The sequence below is a fragment of the Corvus moneduloides genome, chromosome 9 (assembly GCF_009650955.1).
Source record: "Corvus moneduloides isolate bCorMon1 chromosome 9, bCorMon1.pri, whole genome shotgun sequence".
NCBI classification, from domain to species: Eukaryota; Metazoa; Chordata; class Aves; order Passeriformes; family Corvidae; genus Corvus; species Corvus moneduloides.
Window position 1 is genome coordinate 5,171,013 of NC_045484.1, and position 17,644 is coordinate 5,188,656.

General features: G+C 45.6%; 1 protein-coding gene across 7 annotated transcripts in view; it reads right to left on the bottom strand.

The window, feature by feature from the left end:
- Positions 1-1,545: 1,545 nt before the first annotated feature.
- RC3H1 (ring finger and CCCH-type domains 1) overlaps positions 1,546-17,644 on the bottom strand; it is a 75,032-nt gene continuing 58,933 nt past the window's right edge. For 3 of the 7 annotated variants that reach the window (XM_032117792.1, XM_032117793.1, XM_032117794.1), the window contains exons 20-25: positions 5,598-5,976; positions 3,645-3,860; positions 3,186-3,323; positions 2,708-3,101; positions 2,298-2,362; positions 1,906-2,079 (exon numbers count right to left, since the gene is read on the bottom strand). In XM_032117792.1, the coding sequence (XP_031973683.1) occupies positions 1,906-2,079; positions 2,298-2,362; positions 2,708-3,101; positions 3,186-3,323; positions 3,645-3,860; positions 5,598-5,976 (1,366 nt within the window). Of the gene's footprint in view, positions 2,080-2,297; positions 2,363-2,707; positions 3,102-3,185; positions 3,324-3,644; positions 3,861-5,597; positions 5,977-8,620; positions 8,683-10,498; positions 10,656-17,644 lie in introns of those variants that run through there. The other 4 variants (XM_032117798.1, XM_032117797.1, XM_032117799.1 and 1 more) reach the window with 4 other exon arrangements.

Here is a 17,644-nt window from a genome sequence, read left to right on the forward strand (position 1 = left end):
TGTGTCTTATAGCTGACTGGTCCTGACCCATGGATTTTCCATGCCATGAGGGGAGGTCCTGGTCCCGGCTGTGGGCAGCTCCACACTGTCCTAAGCTGAGCAGCTTGGGAGAGGTTGCACAGTGCCAGGCTGTTGTTCCTGGCAACTCAGATGGCTTCTGTCATTTTTGGATGAGCTTTGTCTCACCTCTTCAGCAGGCTCAGCCCTTTTCAGTTGTTCCAGGAGGAACAAGCCTTGTGCTCTTGCTGCAGGCCAAGTTTTGGATGTTTTCCTTGCTGCCTATGGCAGGGGAAGCATTTTGTTTCAGTGCCATGCTAGGGAGACCCAGGTACTGCCTCAGCCCTCTTCTCTCACTAGCGTGCACCTCCACAGCCTGGAGCACAACTGAAAAAGGCAGAGATTACAGGGGGTTGTTTGTCCCTCAGTGATGTTCACAGGTAGAAGATGGGATCCAGCAAGAAAAGCCACAGTGGTAAATGCCAGAGGAGGGCAGGGAGAGGAAAAGCTGCTTTCTGAACTCTTCGTTATTTTCAAAATGCTTCTTTTCTCCCAGGGTCCCAGCCCTGTGTTACATTCACAGCTTCTTTCCAAGGTACTGTTCCAGGGGAGCATGTCAGCCCCTAAAGCTCTAAGGTTTGCCATAGCCTGTGGGACAATGGAATAGGTGGCTCTCCATGTCCCAATCATATACCACTTCCACACAAGCTCTAACTTTCCTATTAGGAAAAGGAGAGAGTCAAACCCCTGATAGCTTCCAAAACTAGAGACCCAGTGACCTAAGATCTGACCTATCCAAGTTAACTCTCTCACTGCTTGGCTGCTCTGGCAATTCCTGCCAAGGTAAGTCTTTACAAAGATGGATATTTTGCTGGTCCTACAAAATCCAGAGTAAATGGCCCACGGGGGAGTGCAACCCACTGTCTGCACGCACCACTTCCATCACCTACAGAGGACAGGAACTGTGTTTTCACTGCCTGATTGGTTTGAAACAACTGTCTAAAATGGAGAAGTCTTCGAAATCTTCTGCATCTTCAGGACAGCCCTGCCAAAGGTCCTACAGCAGTACAGCCACCCTGAGAAGACTAGAGGTCTGATCATATGTGGCCTGGCAGCAGGACATCTCAGCTCCAGAAGTAAACTTGCAGGTGAAATGTATTTTTAACAAAGCTACAGGTACTGGTTACCTCACCTGGGCACTGTCATGGTTCATGGGCACCACTGCAATAGTAACTGTTAGTTGAAGTCTTAATATTAAAAAAGAGTTTCAAAGCCTTCGCTATGCAAGACTGTCACTAGTGACTCTTAGTACCTGGGCACACAGGATATACCAGAGCTGCTGGCAAGCAGGGCACAGCTGTTTGGCAGCTCCTCCACCCACATGGAGCTGCAGAAGGGTGTTCGTGGCCCAGCCAGCGCAAGCCTTATGGCTGCTGCTGTTCCACTGACCTCTCCAATGTGGGGCCCCTTTTGTTGGAAAAGAAGAATTTAAGTAAGTCTAGGAAGTGGCTTACTGTAAACCGTGCATTCAGAGAGCAGTCTGTTACATACAGATCTATAGGTTTTAATGAACCAAGCGATCAGAGTTACAGCTTGAGGCCTGAAAGGGAGGAAGGTTGGGCACAGGAAGGACAGCAGTGCTGGACTTAGGTGCCATGAAAATACTGGTGCCAGATGAAATTCAGCTTTCCTTGCCATGGAGGACAGGTGAGGTGAGGTGACCTATGAGCCCCCTCACCCAACATGGCAGGGAGGAGCAGGGACAGCCCAACTGGACACAGTCCCTCCCTGCAGCTGGCACCAAATAGCAAGACCAACCACCCCAGGAGCAGCCCATGCTTTGTGGCAATACCCCACCTCCCATTTTCCTGAGGCAGAGGAGGGAGAAGCAAGGCCCTACCAGCCCCTTTAGGAGCAAGGATCAGCTATCCTGCCCATGAAGATGATGGTGTTGAGGGCAGCTTCCCGGATGAAAAGCAGGAAGGGCCTGTTGGCGTTGAAGATTTTTCTGTTCATAGGGAAAGAACGGCCAGAGATGGTAACAGCTGTAGCAGCTGATGCCTCACTGCCTTCTTCATTCACCTGCCAACCAAGAGAGAAGATGGGATTAAAATACAGGCATTATGCAGCATGGAGAGGGTTCACCCTCCTCTTCCACAAAAAGCAGGGGCCAACCTCCCTCCAAAGCCCCAGATGGGTGAGGAAGTGAACAGTGTAGGTTCAGAGCTATTTTTTTTCCTTTAACATTTCATGTTTTTAAAAAGCAAGAGGAAGACACACCGGCACAAAACAAGGCTCACCTCAAGGAAGGCTTTGTGGAAAGCCTCAGAAACGTACAGATCTGTGCGGCCCTCTGCGATGATACCTGAAATACAAAAATATACAAAGGTAAAACTCTGAGTTTAGAGGCAGCTCAAGAAAGAACACATTCCCATCCTTCATGGCCTGGAATCAGGCAGACGAGACAGCATGGCTGCCCTAAAACAAAAACCTCCATGTGCAACTGACTGCTAAACTGCCATATCCTCAGTGCAGAGCAGGGCTGAGTGTCCATGGTGGGACTTTACCAGAGTCCATCACTGACTGCAGCAACGTATAAATGCTTTCATGTTCTTGTTCCTCATGTGCTGCTGCACCTACTGCCCTGCCATCTAGGGAGGAATGGCTGCCCCTCACCTCTACTCTGCACTGCCCTATCTCCACATCTCACCTGGGAGTCTAGCATTTTCCGGACTGAAGAGATCTTCCAGCCCCATTTTCCTTAGCTTTTCCTTGACACTGAAGCTGTCCTCAACGTGGAAGCGAGGGAGGTAGACAAAGAGAGACACCTCCTTCATGGAGTCTATCCAGCCCTGCAGCTTCTCCGACGTCAGGTCTCGCTCCACCTCCTCCAATGGTGTCCCAGCACTGGGCAGGACCAGCACCATTGTGATATCGTCCCCTTTGTAAGGCAGCTCCAGCACCTGGACTTTGTCCTGGGGGATGAATGTATAGTGGAATTTGGACTCCTGGTACATAGTTGGGACTTTGCAGGTCTCACCACTGGCTTTATGAAATGTATCCAGTTTTGTGTTTGGAGCTGGGAACTGCGATTTCCAGTGCCCCTAAAAAGGAGAGGGGGGAAAACAAACATGAGCACCATGTCTCCTCCAGGGAAGTGTGCTGCTCTTCCAGTTTTTTAGCTGTACCTTAAAATAAATGGTGTTGACTAGGACCAAGACAGTGAGATCATCAATACCACTTTCTGGGATCACTTCTGTAATGCGCTTCTCTGTCTTATTAGCCACCCACTCATTAATAATCTGCCTGGAAAGTTCTGGCTTCTCCTAGAAGAAGAGACCAAAAAAAGGTTAAACCAAGGGTTTTAAACACCTCTGTACCCCTCCTGCAGGAGACAGGTTCACAGGGTATGTGCTGGGGGAGAACAATGAAGTTTAGGTATGACAAGCGGGGATGTGGCTGTGGTTAAGGTGAGATGAAGCGAGAGGAGCTGCATCCCAGATTTCCTACTGCCTTCACCCATGTTCCACACACCCACAGCAGAGGACTTCCTCTGGGCAAAAAACAGGGATACAGCTAAAGCAGGAGGACTGGAGGTGGGGGGTGGAACCAAACAAAACAGCAAAATTTGAGTAGTTCAAACTCACTTTGAAGTTCAAGGGCCAGAGTTTTGCTCCATAAACGATTTCACTGATGTTCTGGTAAGTCTCATTAAACACCAAAGATTTCTCCCCGAAGAGGCGGTTGGCCGATACCAGCTCTGAGGATTTGTTGGCTTTCTTGTAAAGGCGGCAGTTCAGCTTGGCAAAGAAGAAGTGGATCTGATCTGATGTCTTCTCTGAAATGGTGTCAAATCGAAAAACCTGGACAAGCCAAACAGCAACAAGGAATCCATGAGGAGGCTCTTGTGCTCCTGGGCCCCAGAGCAAGTGGTGGTGCAGCCTTTGCCTCAACAGCAAGAAATCTGCAGGCCCTCAGAGCTTCACCTTCCATGTGTAATTGGGAACCCTAATCTATGGAAAATCAACACATCACCAGCCCAAGACCTCCTTTGGAGAGTCTAAATGGAGGATTAAAGTCTGCACAGTCTGCAGCACAGAGGTGCTGCTCCTCTTTCCAACACCAGTTTTCTTGCTCTCTATACTCTGCCTTTGACTGGCGCCAGCTTCCCCTTTAAGTGCTGTTAAAATTAACACAGTGTTCATAACTCCCTACCACACCCCAGAGATGAGCATTGCACCAACAGGGCCTAGAAGCAGCTCTTGGGTTATACCAGGTCATGGGAGGACTCATATGTGCTAAACCTTCTTGTGACAATGCTAAAGGCTGCTCCTTCCCAGGAGGAATTCTCATGGCCTGTTGAGTACTTCTGGTACATCTTAGCAATCATTTTGAGGGTAGATTTTTGCAGCACAGGGAATTTTTTATCTGTTCCCAGCTGTCAGCTGGAAGGACAAATATGATTTGTCTACTGCCATCCAACCTCAGGGCTTTAAGGCACAGAAAATCCCATAACATATTGTTCTTTATGAACCTCCAAGATCTTCAGCACTGTTTCTTGTGAGGCAAAGGTGGTGTTAGCAGCCCTTTCATGGGAAAAAGGGGGATTAGGAGTGCAGGTGTGGGTGGCTCAGTGGGAGAAGGGTCCCCTTCCAGTGGGAAGGCCTGCCCAGAAGCGAACACACAAGTGAAGATTTTGGAGATGTGGTTATAGCTGCTCCACTTAGGCTGTGTGGATAACGGCAGGAGACCCCCCAACATTATTTTTTCCAGAGAAAGGATCTGTAAGGAAAGCAACAGAGGGGACAAGCAGAGCAGTTTGATTCACACCTCCTCATTGCAGGGAAAAAGGCTCCTCTGGACTGAGGTCTCCCATTGGAGAAAAAGGTACAGGCAGCATCAAACCCCACATAGCAGGGGAGTTGTCAGGTAAGTGGGTCTGACCTTGAGAAGGGTGCTGGGACAGCCAGGGAGTTAAATTAGTCCCATGGAAGAGCCAGAATTCAGAATTACCTCTTTGTCTGGGATCAGAACTATCCCCTGAGTGAGTATAGGGGCCACAGGCGGAAGGGGAGGCTCCCTGTATACAGCCTCCTCTGCCCTGGAAGTCAGATGGGCTGCAGGGTCTCCCATGTGTCTGATTTTTGTCCCAAGGAAGAGAGAGAAGGAACGTGAAAAAGTCTCTCCCAATAGGACTTGATATCATGGCTTTTCCTGCTTTTTACATAAGGAAAAGCTTAGCTCAATCTGCAAGAAGCAAACTGTTCCCATTCCCTTCCCTCACCCTCCAAGTGGGCTTCCTTTCCTCCAGATGAAAACTAACCTCTCAAACCAAGGAATGCGGGATCCAAACAGGGAGTAAGGGGAGAGAGCTGGGATCTAAGCAAATCCAGAGACGAGGTTTGGAGCCACCTGGGATAGTGGAAAGTGTCCCTGCCCATGGCAGGGAGTAGAACGAGATGAGTTTTAAGGTCCTTCCAACTTGGGATTTCCTTCCCAAGGCAAGGAGCTGTCCTGACCCTGAGAGCAGCCATCAGCCATGATCACCTTTCCTGTCTTTCAGATCTGCTACAGGAAAAGGCTGAGGAATCTCCACCAACCTCCATGAGCTGCTGGAGGGTGCTGCCACAGGCTCCGAGCTTGGTCATGGCGAAGGCTGTGGAAATGCTGAGGGGTGACATGAAGATGTTTTCCCCATTGTCCTTGGAGTCAGCCAGGTACTTGTAGAAGATGACAGCAAACCGAGAGTTGGCTTTTGACAGCTCCCAGACCCGGGGGTTGGTGGACTCTGGGAGCTTGTCCTTTGCTGGGTCTTGTCCTTCACCCTCCTGGGGCTTCTTTTCGGGGTTGCGATAGATGCAGATGGGGTTCACTGGGATGTCGCGTGGCTTTGCCGTGCAGATGTCTTCCACGGTGTAGTGCTCAGGGGCAGCCAGCCCCCAGACGCTGAGCAGACACACCACAAAGAGATGCATTGTCCTGGAACCAGAGAGAGAGCTTAGACATGCTGCCTGTCCATGAAACTCATGCTGCCGCCCACAGCCCATGGACCCGTTCCAGCCAACACCACAGTAATAGGAGCCCCACAGTCCTCTCCAATCATCCTTTTGCCCTGGACCTGCAGGATAAACAAGGACACACAGACAGCAGGAGGACAAGCCTGGCTGTGAGCACACAATGCTTTTAGAAGCAATACACTGAAACCAGTGTTTTCCCAGTGACCTGGGGGCCCTCTTTTTTAAGCAGCAGGCTCAGCCCTGACAAGTTTATACCAAAATGGATGATTTGAACTTTTGAGTCCTCCCCATTGACCAGCGAGGTGGTGTGTTAGTTTAACACAATCTGGACTTTAGTGGGGGGCAGAGGAAGCCACGGAGGCTGCTTCTGAGAGAGAAGCTCCTCGAAACTTCCACTGTTTTGAGGAGCAGAGCCAATCCCTGAAAGCTCTGATGATGGACATATTGGCTGGCCCAATTAGAGAAGTTGGTAACACCTCTGTGATGTTGGTAACGCCTCTTAATATTTAAGAAAGGAAAAACCATGGGAAGCTCTTTCTTCTCCTGAGGGGTGGTGAGGTGGTCACCAGGGCCCATCCCAGCGGGGGCCACCCAGGGCCACACGGCCAGGGCCCTCCCAAGGCCAGAACTGTGTGGCCAGGGCCCTCCCATAGCTGGGGCCACTTGTGTGGTGCTGGCAGGGACCACGTGGCCAGCAACGAAAACAAGGCAAAAAATTCCCTGACACAGAACACAAATGAGATCAGCCTTTTCAATGCAGCGAAGCTCTATAAGAACTTTTCAATTAATAGAACTTGAGAACAGCAATACCTATGGACAACAATTTTCTTCTGAGTCAAAGAAGAGGAAGAAGTGAGGATACATGAGGAGAACCAACATGGCGGCACCGAGGTCAGTGAAAAGGAGAGGGAGGAGGTGCTCCGGGTGTCAGAGCTGAGATTTTTCCACAAGCCATGGTGAGGACTATAATACAACAAACTATTTCCCTGTAATTCATGAGGTGCACGGGGGGATGCAGAGATCCACTTGCAGCTCGTGAGAAAGAGTGCCCATGCTGGAGCAAGTAGATGCTGAAAAGCTGTAATCTAGTGAAAAACTCGAACAGAGAGAGAGGACCCTTGCTTCCAGAGATAGAGAACCCTTGCTTCCAAATTAGAACAGCTTATTCTTAAAAGACTAAGCCCCATGAACTAAAATGACCCATGCTAGGTAGTTGCAGGAAGACTGCTTGGCCTGTGGGAGGGACTCACGTTAAAGCAGGTCAGGCGGGACTGCTATTTCGTGAAAATTAGAACCACACTAGAGAAACTCACAGAGAACTGTCTCCTGTGGGAAGGACCCCAACGGAACAACAGAAAAAGAACTCCTTTCCCTGAACGAACTGAAGATTCTTAGAAAGTGAAAGACTGACCAAAATCCCAGGTTTTGCCTTCTTGCACTGTTGGTGGGAAAGAGGGAGAGGGCTGGGAAGAAAATAAGTGTTCTAAAGGTTTATTTTACTTCTTATTTCCCTTTTTACTTTTAATTCTGTTAATAATAAATTTTCTTTATACTGGTTAAGTTTTGATCTGTTTTGCCCTTAAAGTGGTTTTTTTCCCCTAATCCTCATGAAGTTTTCATTTTAATGTCCCCTCCTCTGCTTAGCTATAGCAGAGGAAAATGAGTGAATAGTTTTTCATGGTGCCTGGTGCTTAGCCAGCATCAAACTCTGACAGGTATGGACCCTTACAGTGTCAGGACCCTGCCAGGCTCACCTCAGCTTTACAATACTTTTCAGTTACTGATGCAGGAGATGCTATTGCAGAGAAGAAAGGCGATAAGGAAAAGGTCTCCAGGGAAGTTGGTCTCTCCATGCACTGAGCATCTTTAATCCCAAAAAAATGTACTTTATAAGCATGTATGGTATAGCTGGTGCATCACACCAATTCCTGTCCAAAGTTCATACCACCTCAATGCAAAGTGGTTGTCCTTGGTACCTAAAGAGTGCAGGCTAATGTTAATTACTGTGTTCCGGCAAAAGCAGGTGTCTGAAAATCTCCCAGCAAGAGAGAGATAATTTATATTTTCTCATTTGCTAAAGCACATCAAACCTCAGAATGGTTTCAGTTTAAAGAAACCTTACATATCACCTTGGGTGCGCCCCCTGCCATGGGCAGGGACATCTTCACTAGACCTGGTTGTTCCAAGTCCCATCCAACCTGGCCTTGGACACTTCCAGGGATGGGGCAGCCACAGCTTCTCTGGGCAACCTGTGCCAGAACCTCACCACCCTCACAGGGAAGAATTTCCTCCTAAATCCCATCACCCACCTGCTCTGGCAGCAAGGTCTCATGAGCCATCCCAGGGCCGAAAGAGCATGTCCTGCACATTGTGGTTCTAAGATGCCCTTTGCATGACTGCTTTGTTCACGTACCCCATGGGAGGAAGCTCAAGCCCCACAGCCACAACAGTTTGGGAAACAACTACTGGGAGGGGCTGGCAGCCTGGCCCACCACAGGACACTTTTTCAAACATGTGCCTAAGTCGGGTAGGTCTCTGCCTGCCCCCACATACTCACTGCCATGGCTACCAAGCATTACCTTCTGAGAAACTAAATTAAAAGTCACCTGCATTTAGCACTGGTGGCCTCCATGTCTGTGATCTTCCAGTGCTGATGGGCCAGCACCTGCTGGAGGAAAATGGGAGCAGCTGAAAGGCTAATCTGGGATGAAGGAGACCTCTGGGTTCTTCCACAACCCCCTCCCTTGGGCTCTTCGCCAACTACTTCATATGTGCTCCAGTTCCTCTGCAAAAGCAGAAACTACCTTATCCGGCACCAAGACTGTATAGAGCACCAAGGCTGTGTGATAGCACAGCAAAACAAGAGGGACTCACTCAGACCACAGCCACAGCTCTCGCTGGTAATGACACATAGATTATCTTGCAAAAGGTTTAGGACAGATGCAACACCACAAAGGGTAAAAAAAATCTAAAAAGGGAGGGAAGTTAACAGAAACAACAAACAACACCAAGGGCAAGAGAAAGGAAAAACTATTAAGACAGTTTAAAATACTCCAGGAAGTGCTGTTCTTCTGAACCTTTCACTTCCACAGGAAAAGTCAGCCAGCAACAAGCCAAGCACACTCCAGAGTTCCACAACCCTGGGGCCAGGAGCAGAGCCTTTCACTGCCTGCAGCAGCCCTCCCTCAACCACACTTGGTCCTGCAGCTCCAGCAGTACTGACACACTTGTGGCCAGTCCCATCATGGAAAGGACAACCTCACCATGGTTCCTGCCCTGTCACTCCACTCACCTCCAGGGAAAGGCATGTCCTGACCCTATCTGTACAAGAACAAACACCTGCTTCTGTCAAGCCAGAAGCAACTTGTGGTGTCCACCATCACACAAATTACTGCTAATCGAATTTCACGTTTAAAGGCCAGAGCACAAGAGTAGGGAGGGCACCTCCATGCTCACCCTGTCCTCAATAAATGAGAAAGACTCCCTGTTTTTACTCTCCAGTAAAGTCCTGACTTCATCAATTCAGGGAAGACACAGGACTTTCTGCTAATGCCTTAAATCTACTTTACCATCCATTAAGGTTGATCTGGTCTCTGACACATCCAATCTTGTCTCTTACAGGCAAGAGCCCCTGCTATTTCTTATACCAGCTCTTTGTCATACGATTTGGCCAAAACCCACTCCTCCTCCCCCCACAGGCCTTCAACACTCCCTTTTCCTCTGCACTCCATGTGTCAACCTGGAAGAATCCCAAAAGTATTCCCACAACAGCACTGCCTGAAAGGGGTTACTGGCAAGGGGGAATGCAGAAATTAAAAAGGCTCTTACAAGGGTGAAGCAACAAAAAGTGCAGAAAACCAAGAAACAAGTTGCTGATTCAGCTCAAAATCAGAAGGTTCTGGGGAGGCATTGAGAAACTCCCCCATCCCTCGGCTTGCTGTGCAACACAGCTAGGCTCTCACCAGCACACGCCAGTTCCATCCTGCTGTTCCATGGCTGCAGGACAGGATGATTAACTGTGCTTCCAAAATCCCTGGAACCCACCCTACTGAACCTACTGGGGCTACTGGTAGTGGTGGGAATGTCCCACAGCACCTACGCACTGTGCTGCACAGCCCAGCTAATGTAAAATAGCTCAAACCATTTTGCAATTAATTTAGGCTCTTGAGAAACTGCCTCACACCCCAACAGCAGAGTCCAAAGCAAGCCAGCAGTGCTCTTTCACAGACAGCAATTACTCAGGAGATCCTGATTTCATGAACTGCCCTCCACACTACGAAGCATTGCTGCAGGCTGGGGATAAAAGTCAAGCCTGACAATTTAGAAAGCCAGCCTTCATGACAGCTGGGGTGAGAGGACCCTCTCTAATAGAGCAAAAAGCCACTCTGGCAGCAGCTAAAATTCATAGGCTCCTACTAAGGGAAAAGAAGCCGTTTCAAGGAATTAATTAACAATGAAATATTAGAGGAATCTGTTTCTCTTACCTGCCCTCCAGCCTTCTGCTTTTAGGAGGTAAATGGAAATTTTTGAGAGGATAGTCTTGCTTGAGCCCAAAGCAGTTTCCCCACTGGATTTCTGTGCTCAAGCAGAGCTGAGACAGCAGCAAGGGATGGTGGGAGGGGAGTAGGATGCTAAGGCCAAAGGCTGATGACCAGCTGCTGAAGGTTAAGCAAAGAGTAGGAAAAAAAAGAGGCAATGTTTAGTTTGAAAGAGGTTTTAAAGTTCAGTCTGACAAGGGAGAGTTTGACCATCTACTCCACACAAGTGCCACATGTCCTCATTTTTTGCCAACAGAAAATGAACTGCTTATCCCACAAGAAAAACCACAAAACCTTCAAGAGTTTGAATAAAAGTTATACCAGGCATTTGTAGGGATCTTGTCGCTAAGCAAAATGTTTCCCCCATCTGTCCCAAGCCCTGTCACCTGTTCCCCATTTCCTGAACAGACACAAGTTGGGAGAAGCTGCCCCACTTCACATTCTGCAGTTTCAAATACATCCTATCTTAAACACACTCACCTGGAACATGCTCCCTAGGGAATGGTCACAGCCCCAAGGCTGCCAGACCTCCAGGAGTGTTTGGACAACACTTTCAGGCATAGGGTGGGATTGCTGGAGTGTCTGTGCAGGGCCAGGAGTTGGACTCTGTGATCCTGGTGGGTCTCTTCCAGCCCAGGATATTCTGTGATCCTGTGACCTTTTACTTGCACTGCTGGAAAGGATTAACACCAGCTCCCCTAACTCCTGTCCAGATTCACAAGGCAGTGTAGTGAGCAGGACTGAACACCATTTCTGATCCAGAATGCAGCTGCTCTACAAATTCAGTAGCATTGCTCCCTGAATTTCAAATCCCAGGAGCAGGCTGGCTCAGTGGGTGCTGGAGCTGTCCTGTTCCTGGCCTCCAGTAAGAGGAACATTTTCCCTTAATGGAAAATGCAGTTGCAAACTGGTTTGGGTAAAGTGAAAGACCTTACTCCATCAGTATGGGATATAGTTAAATTGGACAGGGATTGTGGCGATAAATTCTCCATGAGAAAGGAAGGACATGCACACTGTACCTTGTTGCTTCAGGTGGCTGCTGGTTTAATTTTTTGAGGTAACTCACATGTTTACAGATACCAGGGTTTTCAGAGTGCATTAGGGATGCTCCACACCCAGGCAGACATCCAAGCACAGGTTTCCATTTACCCAGTGCTCAGAGGTAGTTTAAAGCAGTAAAAACCAAAAGCAAACAACTATGCACATCCCACAGAGCTCCCAAGGCACTTCTGCCAGGGTAGCTGGGCGAATCTATCTTTTGAATGCAGCAAGTAAATGGTAATTTATTGCTGGTTCAGCATCAAGCAACAACCCAGCACTCACATCTGAGTGGAGCTATCCCAAAGGAAGCATCCAAGATGGCCAGTGTTTTAATACAAACAGTTAGATGCCTTGTTTGCTCTAATATAGAGGCTGTTTTTCTCCCAAAGCTGCTGCTCCCAGACCCAAAGCAAGGATCAGAGGCTCAAAACCATCAAGTATCAAAGCCTGGCAGCCTGCAGATGAAGCATCATGCTTTGGTTTTAGTCTCTCCCACACTTGTAGTCGTGCAGACGAGGGAGCTGGAGTTCAGTTAGGAGGAAGGAGGTTACAGAAACAACTGAACACATCCTAGATAGAAAGAAACAGTTCTTAAACATACCTGATTGGTGAGGAGGAACATAAATTGCCTTTTGTTTTGTGCTTTGGGTACTCACTGTTGAGTTTCATGGCTATGCACAGGGAAGACGACTCTTGCACTCACAGAGCAAGATGGGATCAAGGAATCTCATGAGCTAGCCTTTGCAAGATTCTTTCTATCCTGCTATCCATATCCCAGGGGAAAAAATTCCAGCAGGTACCATCCACTTGAAGCTGGTCTCCCTTCTTTTCCACATAAAGAAACCCAGCCAGTTTCTGCCAATCTCTCTTGATGCAGACCACCCACTGCTTCCTTCCTGACTCTCCACAGCACTTCAGATCTTCCTTCTAAAAGCCAGCCACTGCAGGAATTCAGCTCTCTTTTTTTTCCTTTTAAAGTGAGTCACTACATGAGGATCCTGAATCCTCAGACTATTGGGAGAAAGGGTAAGGAAACCATCACCAACTGAAACTCACAGTTTTCTGCTGGATTTCCCACTAAATACAATTCCTTTATAGGAACTGAATGCTTCGAGTCATCCAGCAAGTAAGTGTTGAAGTGTGAGCGGGCCTAATAATGACCAGTGATGGGCTTCAGCCCAGAAAAACACACCTTACCTAGATCCATGGTGCTCAGGCTCAAGAATAATGACAATAGTAATGAACATTATGCAAAAACTCCAAGGGCAGAAGGTTGTGCTTGCCCTGGAGTGGGAGAAGGAAGAGTTTTTCAGTGAAGCAGCAGTTTCAGCACATCCAGTTTCAGTTTTACAGATAATGACTTGTTAAAGCCCACAAAAAGGTGTGAAAGGAGAAGACTAAAAACCACAAAGCAGACTGTGGAGCAAAACTTATTCTCACTTTAAGGCAAGTTCCAAACCAGGCTCAACATTAGACGAATACTGCCCACTCCCTGCTCTGAAGGGTCTGGTTTGCTTTTTAAATATGTATACTCTGAGCAATTAACAAAACTGATTATCCTGAGTATCTTTTCTTGTTCATCAGAGGTGAACAAGTGAAGGAGCCATTTTGCTTATGGGTGAAGTCAGAAGAGAGCAGACCAAACCCAGGAGACATGTGGCTTCTCTGCTATTTGGCATCTCTTATGCTCCAGCCTGGCAGAGAACACACACACCTTGAGGAGGTGAAAAATCTTACGCAGATGGTCCAACACCTCATACAAAATTTAGAAGAATGCACATTCATCCCAGACAGAAAATGAGAGATATTTCAAAGTGTTCTTCATTAATTTATCATTTAATATAAATGCTGACAGAAAAGCAGGTAAGATCTTGTAGACATTTCCATCTATTTACAAACCAAATAGTGAATTTCCATTCTTCTTTTTTGTTCAATCTGCAACTCAAAGGACCCTCAGACATTCTGTGAGAGCAAGGTGAGGCTGAGTCAGCTTCAAGAGGAAGAAAAGCAAGGTGAAAAGGGAAGAAGAAATAGCATTTTGACATATGGCTTTTTCTATATAACTGCCATGCATGTACAGTAGGTCTTCACTCCCTTGTTCTTTCATACAAAAGTGACACTGTTGGCTCTATAGGTTTGAGAATTAAATAAAGGAGACCAATTCTGATTTTCAAATCTCTGGGTCTTCTTGCCTTTTGCCTCCTTCAATGCACTGTCTCACTTCAGCAGAGTATCTAGAAGGTTTTTCTTTCAAGTCTAAAAAGTATATTGTAGGAGTAAAGACACAGGGAGTTGGAAATAGAGAACTTTCTTCTACTCCTTTTGTTATCTCAGTTTTCCCAAAAGGTAGCAAAGCATTTAACCTTTCCTGGAAAACACATAGCAATTCCCCATGTAGCTCTGAACATCTCCCCCATGACGAGGCCTGTATAAGACTTCATAATTCCCCTGACCTGGCAAAGAGTTCAATTTATGGAATTCATCTCATACATTCTACTTCATCTCTACTCCTATTGTGAATGTTTTGATAGTTACAAACAATAAATATCCACAATATCAACCCAGAGTCAGCCATTCCCATTAAAGATTGAGAATTTTTGTTTATGAGAAACAGGAAAGGAAGAAAACAGCAGAAGAAAAGCAAGGAAAAACACAAGGAGAGAATGAATGATATTTTGTTTAGCACTGATTCATGAGAACAGCAGATGGAATTTCATTTATCTAGGATCCTAAATAAATTTAAGTAATAGTTCATAACCTGACTCAATGAACCTCATGGTCTCCTTTATTACCTAGACTATCCTTTATTTTATTTTTTGTTAAATATACCTCTGCAGGGCACAATCACATACAATCAATACGATTGGAAAATTACATGAGCTCTATCCCAAGCTTATATGCACCAATGTTAAAAAGTTATTTTAAAAACCAAACAACCCAAAAAAATAAAATAAACTTCACCCAAAAAGGTGATAATGACTGCAGAATGTCTCGGGGAGACTTGTACGGAATTAACAAGATCAAAGAAAACTAGGCTTACAAAAACCAGGAAAAAAATCATATATCGAGAAATCCCACAACTGGAAGTAGATGACTTCAAAGAAGAAGCGGGAGCTGTCACATAGATCCCACAATTCTTCCTCCCTCCTCTTACAGATGTCTTGCTCCACCTCTTCCTCCCCATAGCAACAAATACAATGGGGAGAAGAGCTTAACACAATGCTACCAGTTAAAGAAAATAGGGAAAAATAGCCAAGCTACAGTACAATTGCTAAGCTGACTTCAAGGAAAGATCCTTTCAGCACGGAGGCTGCTTACACAGCAAGCAGAGGCTAAAGAGGGAATGCAAACTCCTCAAAATTAGGAAAAACTCTAAAAGTCATTGCCATTGGTTTTGCCCATGTTGAGCAGCTTCACTTATAAGAGGCTGCAGATGAATGGTGTCAATTGTGAGCTATGCAGCAGCTGTGATGCAAACAGGATTTCTTCTTCCTCTCAGGTTGCTTCATGCATTTATTAAAGGCTGCTGCCAAATTTCTTTTTAAAAATCTACAAATAAAGAGGTCAGTGCACACATCCAGTTGTGGGATCCATCTGATATACAATCTGGTTTGGATGCCAAAGACTTGTGAGTACTGTCTGCCACAGAACTATTAATAAAATCTTTTTAACATTACAAAGAAGCAAATAATTCCTCGAACATCAAATACTCCACAATACCTTCTTTTTTTTTCCCATTTACAGATATGTTTACCCCATATACATTTCACATTTAATTCCATCATGTCTAATGCTTTTTATTTCCAGAGGCTGCACTACCTGTTGCTTCCATCTCTCCCAATACTGTATTTTTCAAATTGAAGTGGACAATTGTGTTTTCCTAAAACTTTCAGATCTTTGAAACAGTTGTTTCCTGGCATATGAAAACATCCAAACAGTATATCTTTCCCAGCTACTGAACACCTGGCAATTGGCACTAAAAATCATACACAAACTCACTGAAATTGCAAAGATTGCCTGGGAAAGATCAGTTAATTCACGTTACCAAGCTACAGACATCCAGTTTTGATTATTACGGCCACATATTTTAAGTGTCAAATGACTGTGATGTTCCTGATGCAAACAAATCCACATTGCCATGGGCTCTTTTTATTGGGAAATTACATAAAAAGCTGCAGCCTCATTGTTTGCTACACTTCCCATGGCACAATACTACACTTCCCATTAGGAAACAAAATTATAAAGAAAATAAACATTAAAGTTTGTTCTCCTTTCTCTGCTAACCAAGGTTCTACCTGCATCACAAGAAGTGCCTTGAAGACTGTGACAACACTAAGCAGTTACATTCTTCTGCCTATAGAAGGCTAAAGGCCACATGTTAACTGTAGAAGGACACTGTGCTGGGATAACATTTCCCCAAATCCCTTTCTTATGTTGTATAATTAGAATTAATTTACTCTAGTCTCTGTCATCCCCTGACATTCCAACAGAAAATAATGCAGTTGGTAACAGTTGACTATTGAAATGAAAATTCCCAATGAAGTTTTTGACATTTTAGGAGTCTATTTGAATTGAGAGCAAATCAATTTGTGCTACATAATAATCTGTATGTTGATTTACCACAAGTAACAACCACCCATCTCTTGGCACCATGGCTGTACACAAAAGGTGGCTTAGAAGAGCTGCTTCACTTTCCTCAGAAATTCAGTTTACACTTACTCAAGCAAGGTGGATGTTTTTCCAGTTCGTAACTCCATTACCATGTAGACAACTCAAGAACTCTTGCTCCCTTTTTTTTGCCTCAGGGGAATTGACTTATTGTGATAGAAGAAATTAAGTTGTTGTCACACTGACTTTTTTTGGGTTGCTTTTAAATCAGCAACGTTAGGAGGCAGGAATGGAAGGCTGTGTTTTGGAAAGTGAACGATAACAACATTTGAATATAAAGGTAACATCATGCCCCAGCAGCATTGCTCTGTGTTCCTTCTATCTATCCTAGGACCACAAACACTTCTCCGTACACACACAGACAAGCACAAAAACTTGCACTCTGCATATATTTGGGTCTTTTCTCCCATTTTAGAGCAGAGAAGATGGCTGGCGCTCCCTCTGTTCAGCCTTCTCAACACTGGCATGGCATTACTTGGACCATAGAAGCAGGTCTGAAAGAGCCAGTCCAGGAAAGATACTTTATATGGGGGTCTTTCAGATGACTGTCCTGTAGGTCTGCTTTGTTGTATGTCCAAAATTATAAATGGCAATGGAAACGAGGGTTTATGCTGCTCAGATTTCAAGAGATTTCTCTCTGAACCTAAAAACTTTAGTAACAAGTCTGAAAGAGTTTGAGTAGCTCAAGGAAGGTAAATGTAAGCAGCTTTCTTGTATTATCAAATAAAAGCCTCACTCCTGGCCCTTTCTAAGAGAAAATTTGCCCCACCTTACTCAGTCCATGCTGTCAAGAGACAATATCATCATCACAAGTTTGGTTCTTCCACATCTAATTTAATGCAATGCTAGCATTTCACAAATCTTTTCGGTCCCAGTGGACCTAAAAGTCAGTCACATTTGTAACACAGATTTATCTTTTACTGTAACTGAAGAAATTTTCAATCAGTATTTAGTTTAGAAACACTTAAAGACAATGCTTCTTGGATTAAAACATTTCTATGTTCCTTCTCCCTTTCTAAATGAGCCATTCAATCAGCTGAGAGAGTGCATGAGACTGAAAACACATCACAACACCATAGATATATCTTAGTACATTGCAAATTGTATGACTAGATGGAATGATTTTCCACAATTCAATGCATGGGCAAGGCTTGACAATCATTAACTTCTGGAAATTGCTATTAGGATAATACAGTCAACTCACAAATACCCTACACAAATGTCTGACAATCAAAATGGCTACACCGGGGAAAAAAAGTGTAAAGCACAAGTCTTTGGCTCTCCTTTAAAGAAAAACAGCAGTTTACCATGTTTATACAGATCCCCCGTTTGCCTACCAGTAGGGGCAATATCACATTTGTGCATCACTGAGTAATAACACCA